General features: G+C 49.7%; 1 protein-coding gene across 1 annotated transcript; it reads left to right on the top strand.

Moving 5' to 3' along the window:
* Positions 1 to 1,742: 1,742 nt before the first annotated feature.
* KY (kyphoscoliosis peptidase) lies at positions 1,743 to 19,527 on the top strand. Its single transcript, XM_079315365.1, has 12 exons — positions 1,743 to 2,085; positions 3,032 to 3,094; positions 5,046 to 5,111; positions 6,647 to 6,718; positions 6,838 to 6,870; positions 7,461 to 7,511; positions 8,540 to 8,622; positions 8,982 to 9,090; positions 11,538 to 11,655; positions 15,791 to 15,979; positions 16,542 to 16,732; positions 17,584 to 19,527. The coding sequence occupies exons 1-12, from the start codon at positions 1,953 to 1,955 to the stop codon at positions 18,489 to 18,491; spliced, it is 2,016 nt and encodes a 671-aa protein (XP_079171491.1). The 5' UTR covers positions 1,743 to 1,952; the 3' UTR covers positions 18,492 to 19,527.
* The last annotated feature ends 476 nt before the right edge of the window (positions 19,528 to 20,003 follow it).

Raw genomic sequence — 20,003 nt, 5'->3', positions numbered from 1 at the left:
TTTAGGATTCAGCTGTGCCAATGAATAGTTCAGGAGAGCAGATTGTCCCACCTGGGACATGAGGGAGAAGGGACAGCAGGAACAAGGCTGCACCCCAGGTGAGCAGCTGGGGAGGAAAGGGTGCTCCACACCAGGCAGGAGCTGTGGGGCTCAGTGACAGGTGACAGAAGGGTGCTAAAGGCCAACAGGCAGATGGTGAAACTGTGATTAGAAAGTCACTCCAGCCATAAATCTCAGGGACCTGAAATGGAGATGGGCAAGCCCCAGATGGCTTGGAAATCTGCTTGGCAGAGTCCAGCATGGCTCAGCATGCATCTGGCTCTCCTTTCTCCTCCTTCTCCTCCTCCTCACCAGGTTTAACCACCTCCAACCAGCTCCTCACAGCCAGAGCTGCACCCTGAAATAAAAATTCAGGGGACCCCCTGAAACAAAAATTCCTCTAAAGCATGAACTAAAGAGCAAAACCTGGGCCCCAACAACCTTGTCATCCATCCTGGCAGGAGACTCTGGCATTGCTGGGGGTTACAGGCACATGCCATCCCTGGTGCTCCTGTCTTGGCAAGAATGCTGTGGCACCACCCAGGGGGCAGAGGGGGTTCGGGGCTGTACATGGTGCACCAGCAGAGCTGGATGGATGCAGGCTCCCCGCGGCTACACACGCTATTTCTGGATATGCTGAGGAGCTGCTTAGGGCTGGATTTGCAGGCGAGAACGGGGGCATATCAGCTGTCCATGCTCTGGAAGGGGCTCAGGAACAGAAAAGGGGCAGGAGATTGGAAGGGGACAGGTTTTATATAGACGTCCACGGGAAAACCCGTGTCTCCAAACACAGTAACCTAACACCAGGTAGTAGCACCAGCTCCTGCCCGTGGATCCAGGACAACAAATTTCCCCACCCGCAGGCAGGGGAGCCCACTGTTCTCACACTCCTGCCTGAAAAGCACCAGCAGAGCCCACAAAAAGGCACCCTGCCCATTGCAACCTCCCAAACCCCCTCTCTGCCAGCGGGTGCCTCCAACAACCTTTCCCAAGGCTGCCGGAGAGCCCTTCAGCCCACAGGTGCTGTCGCTCCCCTGGGACCCCCGGCCAAGGCAGGGGCTGGCAGCACGGCCGGGACAGGGGCCAGTGGTAAAATTAGAACGCGTGTCCCTGCCAGCCCCTTCTGCGAGCTGCAGGGACCAGCTGAGCCCGTCTAACCCGCACTGTAACCCTTCATGTCCCCCGTTTGGTGGGCTGGGACAGTTACTAGAAAGCCAGGGATTTGCAGGGCTTTCCTTTTTGATCAGCCGTGTCCAGCTACCCCAGACAGCCGGGCTCACGGGCTGATGGGGCAGAGAGGGGGGGTTTTTTGGATCCTTTGGGACAGTCGTGGTTGAAGCGTGCAATTCCCTTCTCTGCTGTCCCTCTCCACGACAGACAGTCCTGCAGAAACCGATCCTTCCCACTTCAAAGGTTCGTGCTCCCTTTCCAGCCCCTTCTCCGCACCGCTGCCCTCCTCCTGCAGCAGTTATTATTATTTGTGCTCCTAAGCATCCTTTGAGTTCTGCCGGGAGACAGGATCCAAAGAGAAAGCCTTTTAAGGATTTGTGCCAGCGCCGAGAAGCGAATCCCCCCCAGCGAACAGTGGTGCTGGGGGATTTGAGTGTAGACAAGTGCTTAAAGCTGAAAAGGGCAGAGAGAGGGGAGGGAGCCGGGGGCACGCTCTGAAACCAGACCCCCCCGCCCGAAACGCAGCTCCTTCCTCTGCTTTAGGAAACGGATCCCTCCTGCGATTTCCTTTCAAAGGTGACTTGTAACCTCTTCATTAGGGTCGGCTTTGGCAGAGCCCCGATGGTGCAGCTGGCAGGGCCGGGGCTGCGCTGGGCGGGAGCGCGCTCGCCTTGCCAAGGCTGGGCAGCACTCGCGGCTGCTGGGCGCAGCGGCGGCAGCACCGGCGCCCCGGCCATGCGCTGATGGGTACCATGGACTTTAAGACAGATGCCAGTGCAGTCACCATCAATCTGCTGCTTATCGTGCGCCCCGAGGAGGCAGCGAGCAAGGAGAAGGGGCTGCGAGAGGGGCAGACGGAAGGCGGCCGAGGCGCAGGTAACATCGCGCCTGCACCGGGCGAGGGAGGGCAGGGCTGCAGTTGCACATGGAGACAAGCAGCAGCTTTGGAGCAGGAGTCGGGCTTCCTCTCCTCTTTCTGCTCTTTGCACACACGCTGCCAAACTCCAAAATGCCGACTTCTGTGAAGAAGCCCAGCGTGTCTCCGCTGGTGCAGCAGAGCCTTGCTGGAGCCACGCTCTGAGCTGCCCTGTCCAGCTCCAGTGCGTGCAGCCCCGGGTGCACGAGCAGGGACACACAGGGACACTAATCCCAGGGCAGTGTTTGCACCTTGCTGTGTCCTGCACTGGCCCCCACGGGCTCTCTGGGCTGTGCAGAGGGAGCAGGGAGAGTTTTACCCCACACCAGCACACACTGCCCTGGAGTACAGGAGCAGAACTGTTTTGTGTGCAGCGTGCCCAGGCTTTGTCTCCGAGGCTCACTATCCTGAGCCATTTATAGCTACAGTTTGGGACAGTGTCCCTGGCCCAGCTCCCTGTCCTGCAGAGGGTCTTCCAAAAGGCTACAGCTGTGCTCTGCAATTGCAAGGGAAGCCTCTCCAGGAGAATGGGTATTCCTGCTCTAAAACCGGGGAGAGAAGCTGAATTTTCAGACAACCAGTCCCAGGCTAGCAGCTATAGGCAGAGCTATCACAAAACTGTGTCCATGCTCCATCAAGCATGGCATCCAGCACCTGCTCAAATAAGAGCAAATTCTACCAAAGCAGCTTAGGCCTGCACTATTGCATTTTCTGCCCCCTGGTATTTCACACTTTAGCAACAAGAACTGCAAGCCAAGGCTGCAGATGAGACAAGGTGGATTCTGATGGCACCTGGCATCAGCTGGGTAATGGGTTGCATGAAAGGGTTTGGGGTGCTTGGCCTTCAGGCAGCACCAACACTTCAGTCCAGGAGGACCCTGCCAATTTCCCATTTCTATGTTACAGGTTTGGAGGGTGATGGCAATGGAAACAGCAGATCACAGGCACCTCAGGGCACAGAGCTGAATGGTATGTCACCCTCTCCCTCTGTGAGAAACCAACCCCAGCACACAAGCCAAAGTTCCAAGCTGTGCCTCTTGAGCATAAATATGCTTCTCACAACCCATCCCTTTCCAGTACTTCCAGGGGCTCCAGTGGAGGCACAGGGAGGGCCCTGGGAAGCATTCCCTCCCTCCGTGCTGTCCGTGCCCCATGGACAGGATGCTCAGGGGTGGCACTGCCAAGCCCCCACACATCCATCTGCAAGGATTCTCCTGCCATGGAGCTTGCTCAGATTACAAGTGCATGGAGCTCTTACATTTCACAGCCAGCTGATGGCAGGGGAAATTCAGTGCCCCAAATTGCTCAGGTTGCAGCTAGAGCTTCCAGAGACTTCCCCAGTACTCCACAGATTAAAGTAGGGTCTGGGGGATGCAAAGAACCTTTTCAACCATCTCTCCACCAGTCCTTTTTTCATCTCCTCCCCTCAGTGATTGAGTACAAGGCAGGTGGTATTGCTGACCTGGAATGATGTAGATTCTAGACCTCATTGTTCTGCTGCCAATTCCCAGCCTTCTGCCCTAAAATAGTTGAGGAGAAGCATCTGAGGAGGTGACCCCAGAACTATGGAGCAGCTCCCAGGGAAGGGACTCAAACCATCCCACTTGCTTTCCTGGCAGTCTAAGCCTCCCATGGCTTAACAGAGAAAGGCAGGGGCAAAGGTAGAGCAAGACACAGGTAATTCTCATGGTACCAGACAATGGATTTTAGTTGCACCAAGAAGGAACTTTGCTTCCACAGGTTAAGCAATAGCAGTGTGCAAAATCCACGGCTGCTCCCAGCCGGATGCCTGGCAGGAGCTCTGACCCAAGTCCTCTGTAATCAGTGGTGGCTGGAGGCTGCACACAGTCTAGGAGCAAGCAATATTTCATGGCAATGCACTACTTTGGGGTTTTACAACACAGATAACAAAAGCCTCTACTCCAGGAAGCAGATAAACACCCTGCATTCTCTCCCTCTGTCATGCTCAAGAGGTTCTGCAACCAAAGCTGCAGAGTGAGCCTCCTCTGTGAGTAAGAGGCTGGTATTGGTCATTTCCCACCCTGAATTATTGGCAGGGGTATTTAGCATGCACATGGGAATCCTTCCCTTGCAGCTCTACCTTAAGCACAATTTAAACCCCTGTGAGGGGGGAATTCAGGCAGAAATTCAGATAAATTCAGGGGAATTCAGAGAAGCAGTCAGATCTTTGGCTCCCCTGGCATCACAAGGGTTAATGAATTGCCCTTTCACCAGCCATCTTAGTGTTCCTGTGAGACCTCTGAAACCCCTGTGCTGCCACAAGATTTTCAAACTTATATAATCTCTAGTCCCACTGAGTCAAAGAGGCTGTGGCCCCACTCCACAACATCCTGTTGCTCTGGGGACTGATCCCTGTCATGGCCACAAGGCACAAATGGACTCAGACAAGCTGTGAGATCCAGGCTCCCCCCTGGCTCCTGGTGGCTGGTGGGATGGGGGTCCAGGACACTTTGAAAAAAGCAAGAGATCACCCTGGCCAACACCCACCAGAGCCCAGGCTCGGTGTCCCTGGCATTTGCTCCCTCCCAGGGCACAGACTTGTGCTGCTTCCCCTGTGTGAGCCCTGGCATGTCAAGTCCTGCCCACACCTCCCTCTGCCCCAAGGACTCCAGATCCAAGACAGCCAGGGTCTCCCAGAAGGGTGAGGTGAGGATGAGTGGAACCACACCAAAGTTCCCACTTCACCTCCAAGCCCCCAGCAGTGCCCTTCCCTCCCACCCACCTCTCCAGCACCCCTGCCCTGAGCAGCAGCAGGCTGGGCTGGAGCATCCCTCTGCTCAACAGGGGTGAGCTTCCTGAGTGGTTCCTTGCCTCACTGCTGAGCAGGGCTGATTTAACCCCATCCTTGCTGACTGTTTGCTCCCTCCAAGGCACTGAGATGTTTCCCTTTGCCCCCCAGGCCAGCAGCACAGCCCCACACATCCCCGTCAGCAGACACCACCCATCACTTCGGGCCCTGGCAAAGGTAAGTGCTGACCCCAGAGACACAGCAGGGCTTCACTGAGCTCCCAAGCTCTTGTCCAATGAAAAAACCTCAGAAAGTTCCAAAATAAAGAAAATATCCCACCCTGGGACAGCTGCCCCTCAAAGCACCTGCTGGCCAAGGACTTGTCACAGCAAGTGCTTCTCTGAGCTTGTGGCAAAGAGTTGGATATTTAGGGTCCTTCTAACACAAATCATTCTATGATTCTTTATGAAGGATATCTCTATCAGAAATAATTAAATAAAAGATCATAAAAGCACCAGCAACCATTTCATACCACCAGTTTTTAACACAATTATATAGCATGTTGAAAATTTCCTGTGGATTTACATTTTTCATTTGTTAAATGCCTTTTAAACTCATCAGCAGAAGGCATTCATCACCAGTATGTTTGTTTCTTGAAAACAAAGAATTTTAATTTATGGTGGAAAACTTAGAGAGTGATAGTAGGGGAGAAAACTCACAAAAAAAGCAAAGTAAAAATAATCCTGAGCAATAAAAAGGATCCCTGAAAAAATAAAAACTTTAAGGGAATCAAACCATTTGCATAAAGTTTTCTCTTTGAGAAACAACTTCATTTTATCTTTGAATTAACTCACAAAATACACCAGCCAGCTCTGTTCTGACACCCTGACATCTGCAACCATCCTAGAAATGGACTCAAGCTCTAAGATTTAGGTTTTACAGCTTATACAATTTTTCTTGCTTTCTGGTTTTGAGACTTTAAGGACATTGTATCTCTCTGCATAATCACAGGAGAAACTTCACTTTTCTAAGGGTGAATGCTGCAGAAAAACTTATTCTTTGATGAGAATGCAGATTCCACCAGTTAATTAGCCAGTTCCATGAGCTGACTTTAAAGAAAAACCCCCAAATGTCATGAGGCTCTTGATAAATGTGTAGGAGGTATGATTTGGATGGCAGCCCCCAGGTGCATTGACATCTTGACCTTCAGTGTCCTGAGTAACTTCTGCCTGATCCAAAAGAGAAGCCCAGCAGCACATGGAGCTCCTCCAGGGAACCCCGAGAGCTGCAAACCCTTCTGAAATATCTGCCAAAAAGTGCAGTCTCTGTCAGAAAGTTCAGGTAGTTTTTGTAAGAGTTTCCCTCACCCTTTCTCTGGCACTTCCCTCTCTGAAACTTTAAAGACCGGAGAGCAGGTTTCCAGGAGAGGTTTTTCTGGAGCATCAGGGCATGCCTGGACCACAGCTGGTTCCTCCAGGATGCTGCATCTTACAGACAATGGCCTTTGCCAGACATTTTAGTATCACAAATCCAACCTTTTTCATCACTTCAAACCTTTCTCTGTTTAATTCCAAGAAAAATCAATGAAAGGCATTGATTCTCTGCTTGCTGTAGCTCCATCAAGAGCTCTTTAATATGGTGATAAACCTTGGCTATCACCAGAGCTGCTGCTTTGTCCAAAGTTAAAAGCTGCCTTGGCAGGCACTCCTGCCCTCTCCTCCACATCCTGGTTAGTTTTCCCTTTTTAGGGAGTTTATCATTGTTTCCTGCAGGAACCCAAGTGACAGTGGAGATTCACGACGAGGATACCAGCCCCCTCATCAAGAGACTCTCCTTGGGTAAAGGTACAGCCCCAGCTTTAACTCCTGTCCAAGGCTCAGCCCATGCTCCCTCCCCTTCCCCATATCCAGGGAATCTGGGCAGGGCTCAGGGGATCCCACTAACCCTGCCTGGCTTGTTGCAGGTTCCCAGAGGCTGAGAGGACACGACAACAAAGGTGAGGGTCTGCTCTACCACGGTGTCTCCAAGCTCTCCCTCCCCTGGGAGGCTGCTCCCGGGAGGAGACAGGCTCATTCCTCCCATGGGGAGGCTGCTAAAGGGCTCTGGGGCTTGAGGAGCAAAACCCTTCTGCCCTTGGGGTGTGGGTGTCTCCTCCTCCTCTGGCCCTGGGGTAAGGAGTGGTGACACTCCAGTGTCCCTCTGCAATCTCCCAGCTGCCACAGAGCTCCCACTGTGGATATCCAACAGCTCTGGAGCTCAGCACTCCCTTCTTCCATGCCTGGGGAGGTTTGACCATTTTGGGCTGGGGTTTGGTGTTCCCAGCCCTCAGGCTAGAGCAGGAGATGCCAGTGTGCTGGGGAATGTGGGTTCTGAGGGATGGCAGGGAGGAGATGCAGAGCACACTTCACAGGGTGCTGACATCCATGGCCAAATATAAGGGAATGGGCAAAGAAGAGCCTCAATTCCAGCTTTTTTCACCCAATTGTGCTCTCCACAATAATTCATTCCTAGTTGTCTTTTTTTCCTCCTTTTTCCTTTCAGTTTTTCCTTTTTCTCCTCCCTCCCTCTCCTTTCTCTGCTTTGCAGGTTTCCAGAAGACTGAGGCCCCGCGGCCCCCGGGAGCAAAGGACCTCCACGGTAACTATCCCTTAGCCCGAGCAGCGCTCAGCTCCCCAAGCCCTGCCCATTGGGGTGGCAGGGGGAGTGCCTTTTGTCACACCTGCCCAAGGCTCCCTGTCCCGGGAAGGCAACCAGGCACAGCTCACAGGACTGTCCGAGGTGCTGTGGGTCCTGCTCCTGCAGAGAGCTCTGCAGATAAAACCTGATAACAAAACCTGATAACCACACTGAAATAAAAAGACCATCCCCTTACCAAAAAGGCAAAAAGTAATTTTCAGAGCTGCAGAGAGTGGGAACCTTTAAATGTGTAAATCTGCTTTCTCTCTCTTTAGGTCATGTAAAATCTCTTTTCAGGGTAAATGCAGATAAACAAACCAGCCTATTAAGAAATAGGTGCTGTGTGTCTACATGCTGATTTTGGCAGACAGGTGCCTGCCCAGCACAGAGATGCGTCCATCCATTCCCCATAGGAGACAGCAGTGTCAGCTCATTCCAAGACTGTTAAAAAGAAATTCAGTTATCTGGTTAATTAGAGCAAGTTATTAACCCTTTGTTCACACTGAGTAGAACCAGGAGCTCAGAACCTGCAAAGATGCAGAGCGTAGGCACAGCAGGTTCAGTCCAACTGCTCCAGTGTTACATTCCTCATGGGCCTGAATGCCTGCACAATTGTGGCCCTTTACCATGCAAAACTTCTGGAGAAACCCAGCTCTTTATTGCTGGGGTTTTTTAAGAAGTCACGTGTTTTCTAAGGCTTGCACAGTCCATACAGTATCCCAGGATTTTCCATGCTGTAATGCAGTGCCAAAGTTGCAGGGCAGCTCACACTGGAGCACTGCACAAATCCTAGCAGTCTAGACAGGATGGCTCCTGCTCTCCATGCAGCTGGCAGGGCCCTCCTGCGGGTGCCCTCGTGTCCTCTGCTCCCTAAGCACCCGCTGATGGATGGCTCCATGGCCAGGCAGCACTCTGTCCCCTGTTCCACCATACTGCCAGGAAAAACACTCCCTCCCTTCCCAAAACAATGACAACTCCTTTCTTCCCAGTATATCCATGGGACAAATCCTCTTTGAAATCCATGCCAGTAGATTTGGAGAAATTTAAGAAGCTGGATGACTACGCATTAAAAGTAAGTCTTGCTTTTGCCTCTGTCCCCCTCCCAGCTCTCCTGCATTAACTTCCCATGAACCTGACTCCCAGCACCAGCACCAGCTTAGGCTGAGCTATGGGGCAATGGCATCAGAATCTCCCAAACAAGTGAAAAACCTTTTCCCCTTATCTATCAGCAAAGAAATCCCATTCTGGGAACTATAACCAAAAATACATGGACTTGCAGCACTGTAGCTCTGTTTTTAAGGAAGCTGGAGGCAGAGCAGTCTCTGGCAGGTGGGGTCTCACTGACTCCAGAAGAACAAGAGATGGGGAGGACAGGAAATCTAGCACAGGGTTTTCTTCACCATGACCTTGCAATGCTTTCTCCACACACAGGTGAATGTCAAGAACAGCGTGGAGGAGCTGGTCAAAGCCCTGCTGAAACAAGCCCGGACTGACCTGGAAAAGGTCCGAGCCATTTGGATGTGGATATGCCATCACATAGGTAGGCTGAGCTCTCCAGCTGAGGATTAGGCTGTCACTGTCACCCCTGTCCCACTGCCATGGCAGTTTACTCTGTATTTGTGGGTTATTTCCATGTGGGGAGTGGAATGAAGGCTTTCTGGAGGTTTTTATCCAGAAATACATCCAGAGGGTCTCTTGCCACCTCTGTTTCCCAGTCCTCTCCTCACACTGCCAGGCCCCACAAGGTTGGTATGTACATGACAAACCTGTAACTCCATTGGAGGTGTGAACAGACAAGTCCTACCATCCAAGAGCCAGAGCAAAAGCCAGGCTGCCCAACACCAGGGGCCTGCTTGTCACCTTCAGAGCCACCCAACAGCATCAGAGCCCACTTTTGAGGGGGTGAACACAGAGCAGGTGATGATCCAGATTTCAGAAGTAAACTGGTCCAGTGGAAGCTGTCCCTGGCCATGGCAGGCAGGTTGGAATTAGATGATCTTTAAGGTTCCTTGCCACTCAAACCATTCTAAGTTTGATCTCCATCCCCATGCCAAGTCCCCACAGCCTGATACAGCCCCTCCAGCACAGTCTGATGCTGGTTCCTTTGCTCTGGGAGGGTCCCAGTGTCACACAGGTACCACCAGAAACCATCCAGCTGCCTTGCCCAGCTCCATGTCCCACACTGGACCTGTAAGATTGCAGGTCCTGCCTGTACCTGCACCTTTTCAACTGCAACACTCAGGTTCCCCCGCCCTTTTCTACTCAGTCCCAAGGCCAGAGTTACACAATAACCAGGAGATGGAAAGAGGAGGCAGCACTTGTAGCCTCCCCCATCTGGCACATCAAAGGAGGCTTCTTGCCACAGTGCAGGCCAAGTGATGGAAAGGAAAAGAGCAGTTTGGGCAGCACTGGCCTCATCTTACTCCTACTGAGATCAGCAACAACAGGGTTAGCATGGTTAGGTCAGTCCCAAACTGCTTTAGTCTTGCCCTGAAATATGGAGAGTGTTGATTTCACTGCATGTGCTGAAGCCCAGGCTTTGACTCACCCAGCACTGGTTATTCTGTTTTTCCACTGTTAACCCATTTCTGCCCACACTACCTGGGCCAGGCTTGGTTGGAGTCCATCCATAATCCTCAACACTCAGGGGCTGTCTCTGGCCTTAGCAGCTGTGCTGGGGATCTCCTCACAAGATCTTTTACACCACCATGGCCCTGGTTATCATTCCTTCCTGTGAGACTGACCCCTATTTGCGCACACAGAAAAGAAACAGAGTTGGGAATTTAAATCTGCAGGCAAAAATGCAATGTATCTATCCTGGAACTGCACTGATAACATAAACTCCCTCCTTGGATGGATTTTAAGTGAGAGCAGTGCTCTCTGGGCATCTCTTCCCACTCTCTTCAATTCCAGCATGTGATGGGCTGCTATGTCCACGTAGCATCAGCACTAAAGGAAATCATTCTTTTAGCTGTCATTTGTGGCACAAATGGAAAGGCCCATGGAGCCAGCACCCCTCAGAGTGCCCTGTGGCTTTGCTGATGGTCAGTGCACAGCCAGGGTGGAGCAGCCAGCCTTTCCCAGTGCCAACACCATAGAGGCACCAGCCCAGCTCCTCAGATAGAACACAAGCAGTGGCAGCATTTCATCAAAGCACACACACAGCCTGCTGCTGCTTTTCTTCCTCTGCTGCAGCACCAAGGGGAGGGGGAACCAGCTGATGCAGCATTCCTGAGAGCTTTGTCAGAAAAATACATCTGTATTTTAAGAAAGAGGTTGTGGACAGGGCCAAGGTTGTTGGTATTGAATTAACCTTCCCAGACCAGTTGCACAAGCTCTGAAGGGTTTCTGCTGTGCTGCTGTTGTATACTCATTCCAACAAATCAAGATTTCCTGAGCTTCCAGGTATTGATATAAGCAGACTGGACAGGGCTTGGAGCAGCCTGGTCTAATGGAAGGTGTCCCTCCCCTGGCAGGGGATTGGAATGAGATTAGCTTTAATGCCCCCTCCAACCCAAACCATTCTACAATTCTGTGACTCACTTGCAACAAACCACTTCAAGTGTTTCCCAACAATCTGCTTGTCAAGTGTCTTTAACATAAATTGCTTGTAAAGAATGCAGAAGTCTCAGTGGTTTCTTTTGAGGTAACACCAATCCCACTCCTTCAAATGCAGCATGTTCTGGTTTATACAGGGAGCTCTTCAGACTGTAGATCTTCCACTTGAGGGCAATTCCTAAGGACACACTTTTTTTCCAAAAATCAGTTTTCCTCCCACTTGGATTCAGCTGCTGAACCCCAGCCAAGCTTAGAGCACAGGGGGATGCAGGACAGAGCTGTCCCTGTGCCAGCAGAGCCCAGGCCACCCTCCCCAGCACAGCCACACTCATTCCCCTCTGCTCCAGCAACCCGAGTGCTGCTCCTGCTGCCCATCAGTCCCATTGTCTCAGGCTGTTGGATGAACTTCTGCCTCTGTTCCTTCCCCAGAATACGACGTCGTGGGCTACCACAACAAAAGCCAGCTGTCCAGCAAGCCCAGAGATGTGTTTCAGATGGGCAAGAGCATTTGTGAGGGCTATGCCGAGCTCTTTGAACATATGTGCAGGTAAATTAAGTTCAGAAACATTCAATGCCAGGCAGAGATAACATTCTTTGTCATCTCTGTGCCTATCCTGTCTGCCTTTGCATTGACTGATGTGACTTTAAGCAGGACGTGGAACTTGAGCTTTCCAACCATGCTGTGGAAAAACAGCAAGTCCTAGAAAGGTCAATTTTGCTCTCTCCTCCACTCCCTCCCCCCCCTCCCCAGCATAATTTACTTGGTGCCATCTGCTGAGCTTCGCATTGCATTAACATAATGGCAGATGAAAACATGGAGATAATTTGATTAGAAGAAGTAGGATTTTCCTTGGGGTATCTGGATGTGAAGGTTAAAAGCATTGCAAGACTTGAACAAGGAGTGCTGTCTCCAACATGCTCCCTTGCAAGTGGTAGGCAGAGTCCCAGGAGGAACTTTTCCCTAAGCCCTCTGGAGATGCCCTGTCCCCTCCAGGAACACCCCAGGGACACTCCCTGGCACTTACCACTCTGTTCTGTTGAGGCCACTGCAACTCCCATTTTGTAGCTACCATTGGCATTTGATGACTAAAATCCTTTCTTCTCATGGACTTCACTGGGGATGAGTCACCTGAACTTCCCCACAGAGCAGGGCTTTACAGTCACAAAGCCCCTTCCTTGGTAGCAAACACAGGGATGCAGCCCCAGTCCCAGTTTCTAAGGAAAGGAGAACCACCCCCAAAATCCACAGTAAGGAAAACAATGAAGGTGCTTGGAGGTTTGGGGATCAGCCTTAAGCAGAAGGTTTGCCCAGAAGGAGAAAACTGGACCTTACAACTCTGGGACAGGAGATTGGAAGGGACTTCCTAAAATAATCCTCAAACAGTGGGCTTGTAAGATGGTCTTCCCAGGAAGAGGCTTCCATTCCATTGCAAAAATCAAAGACTAGTTATTAATAGCACATGTAAGTAACAATTGGCTTTCCACACCATCCAAAAGGATTAGAGGTTTTCAACATGGAACAGACAAAATCTACAGGGAAAAGGAGAGATTAAAAAAAAAAACCCAGCAGATTGTGCCAGATGCTGAAGTGGTAAATGCTTCCAGCCAGCAACATATCCCACAATAGACATTTGGTCCATTCCAACCCAAACCATTCTATGACATTGGATCTTGTTTTCTAAAGAGTAAAGAAATAGGATGTTGAAGTATGCATTTATAGCTGCATCCTATGGAACAGTTATTAGTAGTGAGAAGGGGGGAATTTGCATCTGTTCATTAAAAAGCATATGCTTAGTTCATTAAAAGCATTAATCTTTCCAAGGATATCTCTGACTATTTAAAGGCTCTGTTGATTTACTCGCAATTCCTCAGTTCCAGGCTGATTAGTCACTATGTGATTCAGGAAACCTCCCAGTCATCAAGACTATTATATTGTCAAATATTAGCAAAATGTTTAGCTCCTGTTGTGAAAAACTGTACTTAAAGACAACTCCCCTTTCTTGCACAGAGATCTCCTCATCCCTTCTCCCTGTGCTCTGTGCTGCTCTTACACTGAGTCTAACAGAAAGGCAGAGTGCTCATCCTATAGAAGGGCTTTTCAGAGCAGGTTTTTGGGGGGAAAGGTGTTTTAAAATGCCTTGTTTTTCTAGCTCCTGTGAGGGAACTTGAACAAACAAACCAATTTTCCAGACACCAGGAGTCACCCCAAAAGTCCTGCTGAAGGCAAGGGCTGACGTTGATTGAGTCCTACTTGTCCCAGTGCCAGAGGGAACAATTCCTGTTGCAGACACAACACTGTCACCTCTGACCACAGCTTTGGCAGCCACACTTCCTCCCATTAGCTGAGATTGCTGTCACAGAGGAAAGGTGGGCACAGATAGTGGGAAGCTGGCCATAAGGCATCACTTTCCAAACATCAGGTGTGATAGCAATGAATGCAAACACAGGTTCCTGACCAATATTTCAGCAGCACTTATCAAGAACTGGCTTCACAGCTGACAAGCAGACTTGAGGAGGTAGCATGGCTGAGTGAAGCTGTGCAAATTATGAATCCAATTTAGGGCAAATCTTGCAGCCTAGAATTTGGGAGACACTCACTCACCAGGGTTAGTGATGAAGGCACTACAATTATTTTCCCAGGAGAGGTTTCAGCAGCTCTAGGAGCAAAGTTGGCCTCAAAGGGGCTCTGACCAGTTAGCTTGCTGCTCCTTCTTCCTAACCAGTCTGTAAATATTCCAGATTTCACATCCTCTTGCTTTCCTGTTTCCTGCAGGCAGTAGCTTTCCTTCTTTTCAGGCACAGAGGCGTACACCTACCTACCACGAGCATAAACCATTCTGTCTCTTTCTGGAGAAGCCAGATTTACTCCTTTTTTAGATGAAATGATCAAAGTCAACCTAAAATCAAAGGGAAGAAGATGCCATTGAATTCCAGTGACGCCTGTAGTAAGAGACAATTTCCTACTGTTTTTGAGGCAGAAAAGCAACTCTGTGTTTAATCTCTTTGCTGCACCAAGCAAATGTTGCCAACTGTTTCTTAATTCAGTTCTTCCAGTCCATTTTGTATCTAGGTCATCTTCAACCTCACACTGCCAATTCAACCAATCCTGGAGATCTTCCCAATCTTCTCTCTGCCTGCTTAATTTATCTGTATGAAGTCATTGACGTGAGACACATGAGCACTCTTTTCACCAATACAGAATTGCTCCTTTACAGGATGTTTTAGCTTGGATTTTTGTCAGTCCATTACTAGACAGGCCAGTTTAAATGCTCTGGTCTTTATTTTGAGAACTTTGAACACATCCAAGCACAAACTCTTCTTCCTGCTTTGCCAACATTGACTGTAATTGAGAGCACTGTGAGAGCAGAACTTGTCCCTTAATGTTCCCTCTGAATATCCCAGCTAACAAGAATGTCTAGAGAAGCCTGGAAGGATTAGATGCCAATCCCCATGAAATTAGTGGGAATTTGGTACTTAGCTCCTTGAAACTCCTAGGATCAAATCTTCACTAAAGCTCCCTGGCCAGCTCCTAGTCTCAGTTACATCATGCAAATCCAAGCTCTCACCAGTCTTGTCAGTGGAGTTGTTCCAGATTTACTGCCCAGCTCCACATTAGAATTTCACTCACAGGGGTCTGTGGGCTGACAAGGGCTTTCCAGACCACCTGCAGCACCAGGTTTCTCCATAGCATTCCTTCCAGCCTGGCCTGTTTGTTCTGGATACTCATGGGACAGGCAGTGCCACTATCACTGCTCCATCCTCTCCTTTGCTGAAGTGCCCACCCCCTCTGGAAACCAGCACCCTCTCCCTGGAAAAGCAGCCCTCCCTACCAGCTCCACTGACTGCCAACTGCCAGCCAGTATCTGTTATCAGGCCTCGACTTCTTAACAACCATGCTAATTATCTTCCCCATAAATATCACTTTTCTCCTGAGCTAAACCCACATTATGCAGACAATCTAGCTCTGGAAGCCTGCACACTTTATTACTTAAGGTAGTTGTTCCATTTAACACACTTCTCAATGAGGAAGAAAAATGTCAATGCTGTCCTACACAAAAGACAACACTCCAAGTGAAGCAATTTTAGATTAATGGTGAAATAAGATGCCAATGTTAGAATCCATCAGCAGAGAGCTTATTAACACAGTGCTTATTTAAATCTTATTTACACATCCACGCAGGTATTCATCATGTTTTAGAAAGAGACTATTTAATCATTTCTACCCTGGGCAAGAACAAGCTCATTCTTTCAGGAAACTAAATCAGCATCCACAATCCCATGAGGTCTGAGATACCTTAGCTGGTGTCAAACACCAGGCCCACTGTCACGGGGAGAGAACAGCCTGTGCTTTTAATTTATAATTACATGGGCTAATTGTGGACAGCAGCAAAGGGATTCCACTGAGTAACAAGACAGAGAGCAATTAAGCACACTTTATCTTGCCATCCTCTAACAGTGCTGAATTGATGATGCATCAGGCAAAAAGACAGAGAATATGCAAAATTGGGAGAGAAAAGGCAGAGAAAAAAGCATCCAGCAGGATGCTGAGTCTCTGTGCAAAGACTACAAAAACAAACAGCCCCACCCATCACCTCAGGCATCATCACCTTTTCTCCTTCCCCAGAAGTACCTGACAGGTTTAAAACACAACTCTCCTGCTACAGCTTATAATTTCCTTTCAGTCTTGCAGGGATTCAGTGCAAGAAGCTTTCAGGACATGCCAAGGGGCACGGGTACAAGACAGGGCAGACCTTCACAGGGGACTCTGACCATGCCTGGAATGCTGTCTACCTTGAGGGAAGGTGGCACTTACTGGACAGCACCTGGGGGAGTGGTTCTGTGGATGATTCCTTCACCAAGTTCACCTACAGGTAAAGGATCCTCTCTATCTTAGTACATAAACCCTCCACAAAGGCAGAAGGAAAGCTGATGGGATTGGCAAACTGAACAGACACATTTGGTGCTACAGGAAGACCCAAAGCCATGAGCAAGGTACCAGGCTGCCTGTGCAAGGCATGGAGCATAGTCTGTAGAGAGGTAGTAGCCATGAGCAGCAAGTCACAAACTGCTAAAAGCCAGCTGGGTTTGTTGTCACATCTTCAGTTTAGGCAATAGCTTGTGGCACTCTAGTCACAGCTTTTGTGAATTGATTGCAGTCAACACCCAGTGCCTCCCTCTGTTTCTAGGAGCCTGTGGGTGCAAGGGAATAGTGCAAATACCCAGGGTTTATATCCCAAAGCTCAGCATTTGCCCTGGAAACAGAAGACCAAAGCTCAGGTTTCTTCTCTGCCTGGGGAATTTCAAACCCACGGATCTCAGTTTATCAGCAGCTCGAACCGCTCCAACATCCTCCTGCTGAAACCACCACCACCGTGTGGGGGAAGAATGCACTATTTGTAATTGCTCATTTTCCCTAATTTCTCCCTTCTCCAGGTACAATGAGTTTTACTTTCTGACTCACCCGGCCCTGTTCATTAACAATCACTTCCCAGATAACAGTAACTGGCAGCTTCTTAAGCCCACGCTGACGCTGAAGGAGTTTGAGAACAACATGCTGCACAACAGCAACTTCTACATGCTGGGGCTGCTGGCCACACACCCAGAGACTCCCATCATCCAAACAGGTAATGGAGAAGCCATGGAGCTCCTTCCCCCATGCATTCCACATCCAACACACACCACTGTGCACCTCTCCAGGCAGTACTGAGTAACATGAGTGAATCCAGCAGCTCTTTTAATGTAAAACCACTCAGGTACCACAACTGAACAAGGTCCACATTTAAGAACCCCTCCCTTGGATTTTCCAAGAGCTGCAGGAACTTAACTGGATGCCTAATTTGTGAATGCTAAGAATAGAGTTAAAACTTATGGCCATCAACATTTTAGGACGTAATGAAGACTTCAAGCTGTTTGGGAACAGGCCCACAAGAGGTAGATTAATCTCATATGTACATACTGGAGAGTTCCTGTACTTTGAAGCTCCTGGGAGCAGCTACTGGGCTGGCAATTTGGTCTAATCACTTCTAATTCAGCCCTTCATGATCACAGAATTACAGAATTCCATAATGGTTTGAGTTGGAAGGGACCTTAAAGGCCCTCTCGTTCCAAACCCCTACCATGGGCAGGGATACCCTCTACTAGACCAGGTTGCCCCAAACCCCATCCAATGTGGCCTGATGGTATTTTCAGTTATATTTCCCACAGGCTTTCACATTCTGTCAGACCACAGCTCCATGTCAGGGTGTATCAGAACAGGATAAATGCACATCTCCCAAGCAAAGGCCACTCTCATTCTTTCTGAGGAGCACTGGTCCAAGCAGACAGCTGACAAGCTGTGACCTGCCAGTTGCAGTTCTTGGCTGTACTTCTAGAGAAGCAGCAACTTATTGGGCCAGATTAGTCCTCCCAGAACGGGAGGTACATGAAAAACTGCACTGACACTCCTATGCAGCCTCTTTTCTTTTGCATTTCCCAGTAAATGGAAAAGCCTCTGTGTCCGTGGACTGCCGTTCCAGCATGTTATTCATGTTTAAGCTGAAGGGAGCAGAAGAGCAGGGTTTGATGACTTTGGAAAAGCACGGAATGAAGCTGGATATCTACCCACAGAAGACAGGGAGCCACAAGCTGGAGATCTTTGCCAAGCCCTCCAAGGCCGAGGCTTCGGATGACGTCTACAAGTGCGTGGTGGAGTACGTGGTGGAGTGCGAGTCGGTGGACAAGGCCATGCGCTTCCCCAAGGAGCTGCACCAGCCCGTGGGGCCCAGCTGGTTCTCGGAGCGCCAGGGCTTCCTGCGGCCCTCGCAGAGCCAGCCCGTGCTGCACACCAACGACGGCCGCTGCTCCTTCACCTTCACCCTGGGCAAGGACATCAGCGTGCTGACCTCGCTGCACGGCGACGGCGCCAGCCTGGCCGAGGACATGGGCCGGCGGCACGTGCTGCAGATCCGGCGCAGGAGCCAGATCGAGCTGAAGGTGCATCTCCCGCACGCGGGGAGCTTCGTCCTCAAAATCTACTCCAGGAAGAGGTCGGACCCTGGTAATTACGACTACGTCTTCAACTACCTCATCAGGTGCCTGAACACGGAGGTGAAGTGGCCGGCCTTCCCCCAGAGCTACAGCAAGTGGCTGCAGGACTACGAGATCCTGGAGCCGCTCTCGGGGCTGCTGCCGGCCAACCGCAACGTCCAGTTCAGACTCAAAATGCACGGCATTGCCAAGGTGCTGGTCCAGGCTGAGAACACCTACCCCCTCACCCAGAAGAAGGGTGTCTGGGAGGGAACCTGCAGCACCTCGGGGTGCAGAGAGGTGTTTGTGATGGTGCACGAGAACGCCAACCACAGCTTCTACTCGCAAGTCCTCAAATATGAAGTTGAGACCCAGTAACACCCACTCCTTGTTCTTTCACTCACCTGCATGAAACCAACCTCCCCGACGTGCCCCAAACCAGCACAGCTTTAGGAGATCGCTCATTCTCTCAATCAAATCTGTTCTTTCAACAAATGCAGGACAACACTTGCAGGCTTTTGCCAGACTGTGGGCTCAAAGATGGTCAAGGAAGCAGAAAATCCTGTTAAAAAAAGGAGCAGAAGTGGAAGACATGAGATAACACCCTCGCCTCCATTTCAGTAACACTGTCCAGACAAATACTTGGAAGAAGACAACTGACTGTCTGCAGGGCATTCTGTGCCAGCATGGATTGCTGGTCTCCAAGTCACGGACCATAAGGAAAGTCTTACGAGGGCTGCTCCAAGAATTCACCTAGTTATGGGGCAGGATGAAGAAAGTGCACTCTGGTTTTGAGCAACAAATCTGGACATGAGGAACTTCAGGATATTTAAATCAAATTGCAAAATACATCTGAGGAGAGAGAAAAGTTAGAAAGAAGATGCAACATGAAGTTTCCTTGTGCACTTCACTGTCTTACAGATATCAATAATACCGGAAAAGTACTTTTTACACTGACTCTTAAATACAATAAACACAATCATTTTTACCTTTTTATATTAGAGTACTGTAGACACTTTTTCTGCTGTAATTATGTCTGAAGCATATAGGTCTTTCCATAACCAAAATTACAGTAAAAATGAGAATAAAGTTCTCAGAAATCACTCCTTCCTCCTACCCGTCTATGCAATACTGCAGCTCTAACCTGACAGGGTTACGTGGGACAGCAGGCTGAGTGACATTATTATCATGTAACAAACCATTTGGTGCTGTACTCTTGGAAAATGCCTCCATGCACAAGGCAAAGGGGGCCTTCTACTGAATCTCACCACAACTGCACATCCTGAGATGGATCGACATTTTCAGAACCGATTCAGATGCCTGTGAGCATTAGCATGACCCAAGAGATATTATGTTTGAGTTTGAAATGAAAATAAACCTGTTATGTTTTTGCACTCTGTTTCATTGACCAAACAATATGAATTTTCTTTCCAAAGCTGCTGTATTTTCCACACAAAAGAGGTGGGTTATTCCTACATTCCCTCCTCAGTGACTGGGTGGTAGGAATTACTCACAGGCCTGCCCACCTGTAGCAGGCTCACTCCTACATTACTCCTCTGAGCCCAGCTCCCAGGGTTGAGTTCCTATTTCAGCAGGTGAAGTACCTGCAGCAGGATTCCAGGATCAGCACTCTCTGTGAGGATGCAGGCTGCTGCAGACAGGAGCTGCAAGCACAAACACAGCATGTAAACTAACAGGGCTTACTCCAGGGTAAGCTGGGAGCACAGCAAAGCTTCAGGGCCTTCTTGTACTTGGTGACAAGAGGTTCCATATGCAACATAAAAGTAGGTTTTAAGTCCTACCTGCAACAGCTCAGTGTCTTTGCCCTCAAAAACTGGTGGCAGCAGCTCCTCCCTGCAGGAACACTAACAAGCCATGGAGCCCAGCAGG

Source organism: Erithacus rubecula (assembly GCF_903797595.1).
Source record: "Erithacus rubecula genome assembly, chromosome: 11".
NCBI lineage: Eukaryota > Metazoa > Chordata > Aves > Passeriformes > Muscicapidae > Erithacus > Erithacus rubecula.
The sequence above is the reverse complement of the archived record's forward strand: the minus strand, read 5'-3'. Positions and strand labels throughout refer to the sequence as shown.

Coding starts and splice junctions, on each gene's coding strand:
- KY (XM_079315365.1), top strand. CDS start 1,953: ATGGGTACCATGGACTTTAAGACAGATGCCAGTGCAGTCACCATCAAT. Junction 8,623..8,981: donor TGGATGACTACGCATTAAAA/GTAAGTCTTGCT, acceptor CTCCACACACAG/GTGAATGTCAAGAACAGCGT. Junction 9,091..11,537: donor GTGGATATGCCATCACATAG/GTAGGCTGAGCT, acceptor TTCCTTCCCCAG/AATACGACGTCGTGGGCTAC.